Here is a 13,960-nt window from a genome sequence, read left to right as displayed (position 1 = left end):
TCACGACTCCACTATAAGAAAGAGACTGGGCAAAAACGGCCTACATGGCAGATTTCCAAGACGCAAACCACTGTTAAGCAAAAAGAACATTAGGGCTCGTCTCAATTTTGATAAGAAACATCTCAATGATTGCCAAGACTTTTGGGAAAATACCTTGGGGACTGATGAGACAAAAGTTGAACTTTTTGGAAGGCAAATGTCCCGTTACATCTGGCGTAAAAGGAACACAGCATTTCAGAAAAAGAACATCATACCAACAGTAAAATATGGTTGTGGTAGTGTGATGGTCTGGGGTTGTTTTGCTGCTTCAGGACCTGGAAGGCTTGCTGTGATAGATGGAACCATGAATTCTACTGTCTACCAAAAAATCCTGAAGGAGAATGTCCGCCATTTGTTCACAACTCAAGCTGAAGCGATCTTGGGTGCTGCAACAGGACAATGACCCAAAACACACCAGCAAATCCACCTCTGAATGGCTGAAGAAAAACAAAATGAAGACTTTGGTGTGGCCTAGTCAAAGTCCTGACCTGAATCCAATTGAGATGCTAAAGCATGACCTTAAAAAGGTGGTTCATGCTAGAAAGCCCTCAAATAAAGCTGAATTACAACAATTCTGCAAAGATGAGTGGGCCAAAATTCCTCCAGAGCGCTGTAAAAGACTCATTGCAAGTTATCGCAAACGCTTGATTGCAGTTATTGCTGCTAAGGTTGGCCCAACCAGTTATTAGGTTCAGGGGCAATTACTTTTTCACACAGGGCCATGTAGGTTTGGATTTTTTTTTTCTCCCTAAATAATAAAAACCATCATTTAAAAACTGCATTTTGTGTTTACTTGTGCTATATTTGACTAATGGTTAAATGTGTTTGATGATCAGAAACATTTTGTGTGACAAACATGCAAAAGAATAAGAAATCAGGAAGGGGGCAAATAGTTTTTCACACCACTGTGTATGTATGTATATATGTATGTATGTATGTATGTATGTGTATATATATGTATGTGTGTGTGTGTGTGTGTGTGTATATATATATATATATATATATATATATATATATATATATATATATATATATATATATATATATATATATATATATATATATATATATATATACACACACACACACATACATACCATCAAAGTAATATCCTAATATTACTTACTATCTGGGATAAAGCTTCCGTATACGCTGAATTTAATAATAAGATATTGAGCAGTCACATGCACAATGATTTAAGTTTGACCAAATTGCAGTTCGTTTTTCATGTCTTTCACATTATTGTGTATTTCCCAAAAACCCTGCACTGCTTATTTTTTTTCTTTTACAATTAAGAGAATGCTAATTGATTAGACTTGTATTATGTTAAAACTTTGTGTTGTACAGGGCTATAGAGTTTTCCATTATTTGTGCTTCTGTATATGTATTTAACATATAATTATTTTATCAGTGCAGAGTTTTTTATTTGGGTTTTTAAACACACATACCTCCATGGCAAATACAGTATTTTCAATTTTTGAAATAATAAAACTAGAATCAATCATTCCAAGAATAATATCAAGAGTTAGTGTGAAATGGTGAAGATACATTTTTTTAAATTTAACATTTTTAAGTTAAAGCATTATTTATAGTTAAATCTAAAGCAAGCTTATACAGGCTATATTTTGTTTCATTTAGGATCCTTCAGTAACTCAAGTAACACGAAATGTTCCTCATGCATTGGAAGAATATAATCCTTTCACAGATTCAAGAACAGTGAGTATTTCAGTTGCATGTTTTATTTGTTTAACATTGGTATGTTAACTTTTATACCGTATGTGTGTGCTGCCAACTTTGTTACAGTGTATAGAGTCAAAGAAGGACTTTATAAAGAGCTGTAAACATAACTAGTAGACGTAATATTTGTACAAACCAGGCTAAAGCACGTTTACTGACATTACATTACATTCGATAATGAATAATTAGAGCTTGACTACCTTTCAAAGCAGCAAGACTCATGTTTTGTTATTTATTCTTTTGGTATGGAAATAGAAACATTAAAAGAAAAGTTTATATTGTAATTGCCCATAGAGAGAAGATTATTTTTATCTGATTCTGTTACATGTTAATCACATAAGAGCATGGTACATAATGCTGTAAGCTATGCTTGCATTCCTGGTCTGTAGTGCAAGCACAAGGCCTGTTCATACCTCTTGTCAAAGTTAACAAGGTTGCTCATGCACCTCTCCCCAACTATGTATAGACAAGGTGTCCCCACAGTTTTTGAAATTTTCTCTTTCGTTCCCCAATACTTTCTAAAGTGAAATAAATTCAAAATTCAAGACTACATAAGTGGTGCTTTTCTAGTATTTTGGTTGTAGTATTTAGCAATTTCTAAGTTTGCAGCAGAGTTTTTTTTAGACAATTCTGTGTCATATAGGAATGCAATACAATTGAACCATTTTAGGGGTGATTTGGTTTTTGCTTTTGGTTTCAGTAAGAACTCTGCCGACAACGTTTTAAACCTGTAAAAATCTGCTAATGTTAAGTGAGTGTTGTCACAAAAACAGCGGTAGCGATTTGCTTGATATTCACCCTAATTAAAATATTGGTATTTCATTATCACTGGTGAGTAGAATCTAGATGAAGGCTACCATTTCTGGTATGCACAGACTTTGGAATATTGCATTATGAAGTGAGTACTGCTATTCAGCTAAGGAACCTCAAAAATGTTGTTGCTTATACATGTGGGTATCATTTTTTACAGAATCCTTAATATCTAGGTAATGGTTTGGATTGTGCTTCTGTAATGGCAATGATCAAGTTCAATTTTTTGTCATATGCACATAGTATATACAAATCTATACTTGCATGTCTATTCAGAACAGTTTGACAACATTATAACAGCAACTAAAAGACAAGCACACAAAAAAATCTAAACAACACTGAGTAAATTATTAGGCACAATATGCTAGTAACTGGCTAGGGCCTCATTTTGCTCTTAAAACACCCTGAAATCTTTGTGACATGGATTTCACAAAAATATTGGAAACATTCCCTTTGAGATTCTGTCCATGTTAACACGATTGCATCACTCACCTTCTGAATATTTGCCAGGTGCACATTCATGTCAAAAATCTCCCATTCTACCACAACCCAAAGGTGTTCTACTGGATCAGATCTCAATGGGAAAATAAAATCCTGCTGGATATCTCTACTGATATGGACTGGGTAATGTGCTAGGAATGAAAGGATGCCATATCATTTAATGGAAATGAAAATTATCAACCTACAGAGGGCTGAATTCAAAGACACCCTGAAAAACAAAGTGATAAAGATGCGGCAGGCTGGTCCATTTTGCCAAAATTTCACTGCAGCAACTCAAAATCATATTCGGTAGTTTGTATGGCCTCCACATGCTTGTATGCATGCCTCACAACGTTGGGGCATTCTCCTAATGAGACGACGTATGGTGTCCTGGGTAATCTCCTCCTAGATCTGGACTAGGGCATCACTGAGCTCCTGGACAGTCTGAGGTGCAACCTGGTGGCGTTGGATGGACTGAAACATAATGTCCCAGAGGTGTTCTGTTGGATTTAGGTCAGGCGAGTGTGGGGGCCAGTCAATGGTATCAATTCCTTCATCTTCCAGGAACTGCCTGCATACTCTCGCCACATGAGGCTGGGCATTGTCATGTACCAGGAGAAACCCAGGACCCACACCACCGGCATAGGGTCTGACAATGGATCCAAGGATTTCATCCTGATACCTATTGGCAGTCAAGGTACCATTGTCTAGCTTGTAAAGGTCTGTTCGTCCCTCCGTGGATATACCTCCCCAGACCATCAATGACCCACCACCAAACTGGTCATGCTGAATGATGTTATAGGCAGCATAACATGCTCCACATCTGCTCCAGACCCTTTCATGTCTGTCACATGTGCTCATGGTGAACCTGCTCTCATCTGTGAAAAGGACAGGGCGCCATTGGTGGACCTGCCAAATGCCAATTAATCTCCACAGTGCCAGACAGTGAGTAAAATATATATACAGTGATCCCTCGCTATATCATGCTTCAACTTTCGCGGATACACTCTATCACGATTTTTTTCTCATACACGCTTACGTCACTACGCATGCGCTTTCTGAGAACTTTTATCTAAGCCCTACGATGGCTCCTAAACGTGCTGCTTTTTCTAAGCCTTCTGACAATAAAAGTAAGCGCTGGAGGAAGATGCTTACTATCCAGGAGAAGGTGAAACTCTTGGATATGATTAAAGATGGCAACTGCCTAGTACTTCTTCACTGAAGACAACAACGCACCTGCTGAAGATACTGCACCACCTCTGAAGACTCTCCTACTGAGGTCGTGCCTTCATAGGTTAGTGGTTGTGTGCAATTAAATGTACAGTACAATAATCTACTATAAAAAAGCGTTCGGGATTGTCCTTCTGTTCCGTGAGTGCAAAGCATAGCGGTATTCCGCTTATTACAGACTTGCTACTTGCGGCTTGAGGTACGAAGCGTCGCGATGTGAGCAGAGTTCTGGTGCTGTCATCTTTCCCTTGCTTTTGTGCGCGATGCACTGGAAAAATAGACAAAATTATGTCTCTGGAAATAATTAATGCCTCACCGCGTAGTAAATATCAGGGGAGATGGTGCTTGCTTATTCTCATCTATAGCTTATTTAGTGCCTGAAACTCCGTCTTTAGCGGTACAGATTCGGGCTCACATTGTACGACTTTGGACAGGCACTCGAGGGGATAAAAAAAAACGTAGGTTTTCGGGAGATGTTATGAATGGGCACTTTGATGTTCTCATTCTCTACACTTCCATGCCTGATGTACACATGGAGCGCACAAAAAATGAGGATAAAACTCGGTCGCCTTAAAAGGCGAGTGCGCCTAGTAATATGATATTTGTAACGTCTAATATGTCATATTTTCTCTTATTTTGTCTAATATATTGGGTAATATGAGTGTAATGGTGACTAAAGGGTGTTATTTCATGTGTAGAGGGCTCTAATAATGTTAAAAAACGTATTTAGAAGGTCGTAAATAGGTTTTCTATACTCTAACTCTTGAAAATATTGATTTATAAATAAAGAATCCTACTTCGCGAAAATTCATTTATCACGGTAGAGTCTGGAACGGATTAACCGTGATAAACGAGGGTTCACTGTGTGTGTGTGTCTGTGTATATATATGTATATATGTGTATTTTATATGTGTATATATATGAACCTTGGTTTACGAGTGTTTTGCAAGACGAGCAAAAATTTTAATAAATTTTGACTTGTTAAACGAGCGATGTCTTGCAATACGAGTAGTATGGATACACTTTGTCTGCTGAGCGTCATGTAAACACAACTGAGCTGATGGTTCTTCTCTCTCTGTCTCCTTATCTCGCTCGCCCAGCGTCTCTCTCTCTCTCTCTCTCTCTCTCTCTGTCTCTCTCCTTATCTCGCTCGCTCGCTCGCCCAGCGTCTCTCTCTCTCTGGCAATTGTCTCCTATTCTCCGTCTGAGTCTGTGTGCCTCACTCATATAGTCAACATCCGTACGAGCGTATACTGTTTACTACAGCATTGTGACTGTGTGTGTGTGCGCTGTGAAGTGCGAGTTCCCATCTAGCTCCCCAAAACACGAAGCTGAGTCTCAGTACTTTAACACCAGCTTTATTCAGCTTGAAACAGCAACAGCGCTGTTATTTATTGTAGCGAGATCTTTATAATGTTCCTTGTATGATCCATTGATGACAGGCGCTTTTAGCATGTCTGCGATCTTTTTGGATGCGCTTATATGGTGAACTGCTACAGCGCTGGGAGACTGCGATTGCTTTGGGACGCTCTTCCGCGTGTCGTCCCGTTGGGTGGAATCCCACATGAGTTTAGAAACTCACACCAGCCATGATTCTTTTTAAAGGTAAAGTGCAGGTTAACTTGTATTATGTATTTTACATTATATTTTGTATTAATCATTTTTATATGAATAGTTTTGGGTTGTGGAACGAATCATCTGAGTTTCCATTATTTCTTAAGGGGAAATTCGTTTTGATATACAAGTGCTTTGGATTGCGAGCACGTTTCCTGAACGAATTATGCTCGCAAACCGAGGTTCCACTGTGTGTGTGTGTGTGTGTGTGTGTGGGTGTATATGTATATGTATATGTATATGTATATGTATATGTATACTGCTCAAAAGAATTAAAGGAACACTTTTTAATCAGAGTATAGCATAAAGTCAATGAAACTTATGGGCTATTAATCTGGTCAGTTAAGTAGCAGAGGGGGTTGTTAATCAGTTTCAGCTGCTGTGGTGTTAATGAAATTAACAACAAATGCACTAGAGGGGCAACAATGAGATGACCCCCAAAACAGGAATGGTTTAACAGGTGGAGGCCACTGACATTTTTCCCTCCTCATCTTTTCTGACTGTTTCTTCACTAGTTTTGCATTTGGCTACAGTCAGTGTCACTACTGGTAGCATGAGGCGATACCTGGACCCTACAGAGGTTGCACAGGTAGTCCAACTTCTCCAGGATGGCACATCAATACGTGTCATTGCCAGAAGGTTTGCTGTGTCTCCTGCACAGTCTCAAGGGCATGGAGGAGATTCTAGGAGACAAGCAGTTACTCTAGGAGAGCTGGAGAGGGCCATAGAAGGTCCATAACCCATCAGCAGGACCAGTATCTGCTCCTTTGGGCAAGGAGGAACAGGATGAGCACTGCCAGAGCCCTACAAAATGACCTCCAGCAGGCCACTGGTGTGAATGTATCTGACCAAACAACCAGAAAGACTTCATGAGGGTGACCCAAGGGCCCCATGTCCTCTAATGGGCCCTGAGCTCACTGCCCAGTAGCATGCAGCTCGATTGGCATTCGCCATAGAATACCAGAATTGGCAGATGCACCACTGATGCCCTGTGCTTTTTACAGATGAGAGCAAGTTCACCCTGAGCACGTGACAGAAGTGAAAGGGTCTGGAGAAGCCATGGAGAACATTATGCTGCCTGTAACATCATTCAGCATGAGCAGTTTGGTGGTGGGTTAATGATTGTCTGGGGAGGCATATCCATGGAGGGTCACACAGACCGCTACAGGCTTGACAAAGGCACCTGGGCTGCCATAAGGTATCAGGATGAAATCCTTGGACCCATTGTCAGACCCTATGCTGGTACAGTGGCTCCTGCTGCACGCCAATTCCTGGCCTCATGTGGTGAGAGTATGCAGGCAGTTCCTGGAGGATGAAGGAATTGATACCATTGACTGGCCACCACACTTTCCTGACCTAAATCTAATAGAACACCTCTGGGACATTATGTTTTGGTCCATCCAATGCCACCAGGTTGCACCTCCGACTGTCCAGGAGCTCAGTGATGCCCTAGTCCAGATCTGGGAGGAGATCCCCCACAACACCATCTGTCATCTCATTAGAAGCATGCACCGATGTTGTCAGGCATGTATACAAGAACACAGGGGCCATACAAAGTGCTGCGTACAATTTTGAGTTGCAATTCAATTTTGGCAAAATGGACTAGCCTGCCACATAATTTTTCACTCTGATTTTTGGGGCGTCTTTGAATTCAGGGCTCTGTAGGTTGATCATTTTCATTTCCATCAAACGATGTGGCATCCTTTCGTTCCTAACACATTACCCAGTCTATATCAGTATAGATATCCCGGAGGATTTCTTTTTCCCATTGAGATCTGATGTGTTTTCAAAGTGTTCCTTTAATTCTTTTGAGCAGTGTATTTTATATTATATATATATATATTTTATATATTATATATATATATATTATATATTATATATATATATTATATATATATATATATATATATTGTGATGTATGGCCGGCTGTTCATCCCTGCCAATACCCCCACACCGCCAGGTGGAGCCCTCCCTGCAGTATGGAGGTGCCTCGAAGACCAGCAGGGCATCATGGACATTGGAGTCTTTATTCACAGCCCTGCTGGATATCGTGGGGGGCGCTAGGAGATGCTGCAGGGAGGAACAGTGTTTATTTTCCCTACTCCCCGGAAGTACGTCCGAGTCACATGGACAAGGGGAATGACGTGCTTCCGGGGTGAAGAAAATGACTTTTTTTTATCTGACCTGGAAGTGATAGGAGAACATGGACTGGAGATTGGAACACTTCCGGGTCAGGGAATAATAAATAGATTATGGGAGCTCCCAGACAGCGAACTGAGTTGGGAGGCAGGGTGGCTAAGCGTCTGGGAGTGGAGGATTGGTTTATTTGAGAATTGTGTATTTGGTTATTGAGAATTGTGGAGAGGAGCGTGCTTTGTGCACTTTTATTATTATAATAAATCTTATTGTTGGACTTTTACCTGGTGTATGACGAGTGGTCTGAGGGTTCAAGGGAGCGAGAAAGCCCTAATCTGTCACAATACATACATACATACACACCTACACACACACACACACACACACTAGGGGGCTCCACCCCCTGCTCGCTTCGCTCAACCACCCCCAGGTTTGGTTTACCAGATATACAATTTAAGGAGATTATTGTTTTTAATGGAATGGTTACATATGCGCTATTTTCACTTTTACTTTAAAACATTTGTAAAAACAATACTTGTCCTTTATTTCCGGCCCCAAGCGTGGTTAAATCTTTCTTATAGGACGTATAATGTTGTTGAAAGGTGTCTGAACGCACGATTAGGAGATGCCGTTGGATCATCTGCTGTCTTTCTGCTGTTGGCAAGCTGCATGTTCTTTTTGTCATGCTGCCGGTCGATCATTTAAAAGCCTGTACAGCAGCTGTCCTTTTGCCAGTTCATGTCTCTGCTGCTCGTGTTGTGAATGGGGGACTGAACGCATGCTAAGCTGTTGCAGTCGGAACATCTGCTGGCTTGGTGCTGCTGGCGAGCTGCGTTTTCTGCTTGTCGTGCTTTGTGTCTATCATTTCAAAGCCTGTACAGCAGCTGTCCTTTTGCCACTTCACGTCTCAGCCGCTCGCGTTGTGAAAGGAGAGGTATGAGGCTGAATGCATGTTACAGAGGAGAGTTGATTCTACAATAGAATAAAATAAAAATAAAAAGAGGCATAACCTTGGAGGTCAATCATGACCCTGAAAGTGGATAGTAGAGGTCACGTATATGTGTACCAAATTTCAGATCAGTAGGTCAAACTGTTTGCGAACTACAGGAGATTTAAAATCCTGGACAGACAAATGAATAGCCATGGTAGTGTATCATATAAGAATGTGTATATATATGTGTGTGTGTGTGTGTGTGTGTGTGTGTGTGTATGGTCAGCTATCATACCTTTGATAGAACCAGTTAGACACTCCCTAAATGCTCGTATGCAACAATATATACATCAACAACAACAACAACAACAACATTTATTTATATAGCACATTTTCATACAAAACAGTAGCTCAAAGTGCTTTACATATTAAAGAATAGAAAAATGAAAGACATAATTATAAAAAATAAATCAACATTAACATCGAATAAGAGTAAGGTTCAATGGCCAGGGGGGACAGAAAAAACAAAAAAAACTCCAGACGGCTGGAGAAAAAATAAAATCTGTAGGGATTCCAGACCATGATACCGCCCAGTCCCCTCTGTATATATATACTGTACATATACATTGTTTTTATTTTTTTTTTTAACACAGTATTTGTTATACCTGGGTGTTCATTAAAATTATTTACTGTGGATAGAAACTGTCCATGAATCTGCTGCCATGGGTGCCAATGGTCTTGTGCAATTTGTCAGAAGGAAGGAGTGAAAAAATTGATTGTGCAGGATGGCCGAGTTCTTTAGTTACACTGTTTGCCTTTGTAAAGCAGCAATTGTTGTATACGTTCTGAGCAGATGTCTGCTGGGCGCCAGTATTATTTAGCCTTCACCACCCTCAGCAGTGCTTTACAGTATTGAGTCAAACAGATGCATTTTCAGGATGCAACCAGTACTGTGCACCTGTAGATGTTTGTGAGGAAAGGCTGGGAAATGCAAGCTTTCCTCTGATATCTAAGGAAGTACTTTTGCTGTTGAGCATTTTTGGACAAAAGCCAAAATATGTTATGCCAGTGGTTTATTTTAGAACAGAACGAAACACTGAAAGGGAGAATCTATGTACACTATGCAAACTGCTTGTCCGGCTACCATTGTAATTGAGTATGTTTAAGTTACTTCTAAAGGACACAACCAGTTGCCTCTACTTTTTTTTAGTCTATACAGTACAGATATTAGGAGTCTTTTATAAAGCAATTTATTTTTATACAGGCATTATTTAATAATTATAAAATTTTGCTATTCAGGCTTCTTTGTGCAAATACTGTTATTCCTGTAAGTTCTATTGAGGGGTATAAAATGCTTGGTGACAGTTGCAATTTCTTGGTCATAATTACCACTGAATTCATTAAGACTTTTGATGACATAACATTTCAGCTTTAGTCTCCTTTTCTTAACTAGCTTCTACCTTTGTTCAACACATACATTATTTATTACATTCAATTTGTATGTAAGCCATAGCAGGTTTGAATCAATTAAACTGGCAGATTTTTGTCTCCATGTTAGACTAAATGTTACAGTTTTATGTTTAACTTTGAATACGTTCCTTGTAACATTTTGAAGCTTCTTTAGCGCTCATTCTCACTTTGTGCACAGTACTGGCAGGCTGGATTGATCTTGAATTTATTATGATTGATTAAAAAACTCATATTAATAACTTTATCATTAATTGATGTAATAAAACCCACACATAGAGCAGTGCATACATTTCTAGGCCTCTTTTTGAGCCATCAATAAAATTAGAACTTTGCAGTGATGCTATTTTTGATCAGTCTGTTAATAGTATCCATAAAGGACAAACTGGAGTAGGAAGTATCTTGCTTGCAGATGGGCTTTTGATAATTGCTGTCTATTGTTAACAATTCATGTTCCTTTTATTTCCTTGATTTGTTTCATTGTTTTTTTGTGATATTGTTGGTTGAAAAACAGATTTCTTTTTTCTTGTTGTTTTCAATGTGAAGCTTTTTGCTTTAAATTAACATAATGATAGGTCATACTGTAATAATAATAATGTAGCTGTATATTTGAATATAACTGGTTTGAGTTTAGCATAAAGATCATTTTTAGAGTCTTACTTCAAAGGCAGAAAACTTTACCTGATATATTTCAATTTAAAATCATGCACCAAAGTTAAGACGGACAGACAGAAATAAATACTAATCATGATCATAATCATGTAATTTGGGAATTCTCACAGTTTGATGATAGAGAGAAAACATATACGTTATTAATTGGACCCTACCTAATGATCATGTAAGAAGGACTTCTGATGCTGCTTTTCTGAATTCTGCACAGCTGTGCACTTTGACAGAATGTGTTTATTGAGATAAATTATCTTCACAAACACGTGTTTTAGATTTCTTGGCAATGCTGTTTGGCCCAGTATAAGGACTGTGAGTGTGTGTGAGGCTGTCCCCAGCACTGAACTAGTGCTCTGTCCATTATTATTGGTTCATGCTTTGTGGTGAAAATGTTTGGGACGTTTTCCAGCTCCTAGGAACTGAATAAGTGAGTTAGAAAATGGATGGGTGGATATTAAAAGTGTACATCCTTATATTTCTATTTCAGCTTTTTTTTCTACCAAGACTGAAACCAAAACATACTTTTTTCATCTTTAACTTATAAAGAATGCATTAGTGTTCAATGTCTGATATTTTTGGTTTGTTTCAATATGTTACTAAGTTTTATTTTGATTCTTTTATTTAAACATTCTTTCAATGACTTGTGTGGGCATGGTGTTCAATATCACAGCTGCAATATTCACCACTGGAAACAAGCACAAGGAATTGTGAAAAATGTTTGGGTCCTAGTCTAGGAATCCTCATTTTTTTAAGAAAAAATAAAGAAGGAGAAAAATGAAAAACATTCTAGTCCTTTATTTTGGTGCACTCGTAGTGCCAGTGTAAACTGGTCATAAGTCTCAAATGTTTGATGACAGAGCTACATGCCTATGTAGCTCTTAGCATTTAAATGACAAATAAAAAGTAGAGAAAATCATTTAGGTTAAGCATCTTAAGTTTTAGGCTTTTGTTTCATTTTGTGGTTTTGATTCTGGTATTCTCCTAGTAACTTATGGATCAAGTAGAAACGATTTTTGCAGATCTACTCTGCTTGGTGTCTCCAGCTGATCCTGTTTAGCAATCACATTTAAAAAGCCATCCATCTATTTTTTAAAAACACTTTGTTTCAACACTAATTTAAACAAATTTCACATAGAAAGTGCCTGGGCCGCAGTTTGTAACTACGACTTAAGAGCTGATACTGTATAACTTTTGTAATACTGTGCTGTCTTTTTTGTTACTGTTCTGTTTGCCCAAGTCCCAAAAAATAGTAAACGGGTAATGCCTGAGCAAGAAAATATTAGCATAATTTTTGTATGGTTGATGTGCTTACTAATTACTGCCCAGTCCTAAACCAGCAGTGTCCCGTGCAAAACTTGTTGCTATCATATGCTTGTCTGTCATGTTCAATATAAAATCTGTTATGTTGGACAATTATTGATTGTCTGACACTGTGTAAAAATAAAATGTATTTATTCTGATTATTGATGTACATATAAACGTATTTTGCTGAATGAGCATTCAATGTAATTTCTTTCAAACACTTGAGTATTCCAACAAAACCTAATCTAATTTCTTACCTGCTATGTGACTCTTGCATGAATTTTTTTTAAACCTTGAGATTTGAAATTTTTAATTGATAGCCATAAACAAGAACAAAATTAATTTGTTTCCAGGTAAATGTATTTAAATTGTAAAGACAAATGCATTTGCAGTTTTCCATGAAACACAATGTCGTCTTCTTCTTTCAGCTACTCCTGTTAAGGGTTGCCACAGTGAATCATCTTTTTCCATATCTTTCTGTCCTCTGCCTCTTGTTATGTTACACCCATCACCTGCATGTCCTCTCTCGCCACATCCATTAACCTTCTCTTAGGCCTTCCTCTTTTCCTCTTCCCTGGCAGCTCTGTCCTTAGCATCCTTCTCCCAATATACCCAGCATCTCTCCTCTGCACATGTCCAAACCAATGCAATCTCGCCTCTCTGACTTTGTCTTCCAACCGACAAACCTGAGCTGACCATCTATTTAATGCTGGGCGGTATACTAGTTCATACCGAAAACCATTTTTTATTTTGTTATGATGTAGATTTTTCTTATACTGCAACACCAGTTTAAATAGCCTAAATGATGTTCAGGACGTGGCGCAGCAGGACACTGTTTAAGGGGGACCTTTTTTCACTGCTGCACCGTTAAACACATGGCACAGAGGTGTTGTGCAGGGGCTCTTTTTCACTGCTATGCTGCTAAACAAGCATACAAAGGAGTACAGTACATGCTTTAGGGGTATTGTGTGGTGAAAATGGACAGAGAACTTTCCGAAACTGAAGCTGTAGCAGTTGAACATGATGACACAGAAAAACCTTTGCTGGAAAAAGGAGTCACGTTTGTTGTCTGGAGATACTTTGGATTTGAAAGGTCGGATGTGGACCATTATGTTCAAATGTGTGAATACTGTTTCTATACTACTGGATAATACTACAAGCCAAGTTGTATTTTTTTCAATACTGTGTAATGTACCTCGGTACTGTGTGACGACATGTTGACTTTAATCTCAACGCTTATGCCATTTGTCGAGATTAAAGTCGACATGTTGATTTTATTCTCGTAATTTTTTATTAAAGTAGACCATCGTAAACTAAACTTCATCTTAAAATGAATATTTAATTTACTAGATTTTCTCAAACCCCATCATAAGTTATGTAGTACATAAATGTTTTGTGTTGTGTTCCTGGAGCCGTGTTAATCGCTACTGCTTCTTAAACTGACTTCCTCTTGCACTAAGAGGAGGCACAGACAGCACACAGTATACATTAATTTCATGATATTCCTGCTTCCTGAACATTTAAATACTTGATATAATTTTCATGATG

The 13,960-nt window shown here is 38.6% G+C and overlaps 1 protein-coding gene across 2 annotated transcripts in view; it reads left to right on the top strand.

Annotated features, from left to right (window-relative positions):
- scamp1 (secretory carrier membrane protein 1) overlaps positions 1-13,960 on the top strand; it is a 110,509-nt gene that overhangs the window by 59,297 nt on the left and 37,252 nt on the right. The window contains exon 2 of one of the 2 annotated variants that reach the window (XM_039758390.1): positions 1,678-1,755. The exons of the other annotated variant lie outside the window; for it this stretch is intronic. Within the exon in view, the coding sequence (XP_039614324.1) occupies positions 1,678-1,755 (78 nt within the window). The remainder of the gene's footprint in view (positions 1-1,677; positions 1,756-13,960) is intronic. 2 annotated transcript variants of the gene reach the window in all.

Source organism: Polypterus senegalus, chromosome 7, assembly GCF_016835505.1.
Source record: "Polypterus senegalus isolate Bchr_013 chromosome 7, ASM1683550v1, whole genome shotgun sequence".
In the NCBI taxonomy this organism is placed as follows: domain Eukaryota; kingdom Metazoa; phylum Chordata; class Cladistia; order Polypteriformes; family Polypteridae; genus Polypterus; species Polypterus senegalus.
Note: the sequence above shows the minus strand (reverse complement) of the source record. Positions and strands in the feature narration are given on the sequence as shown.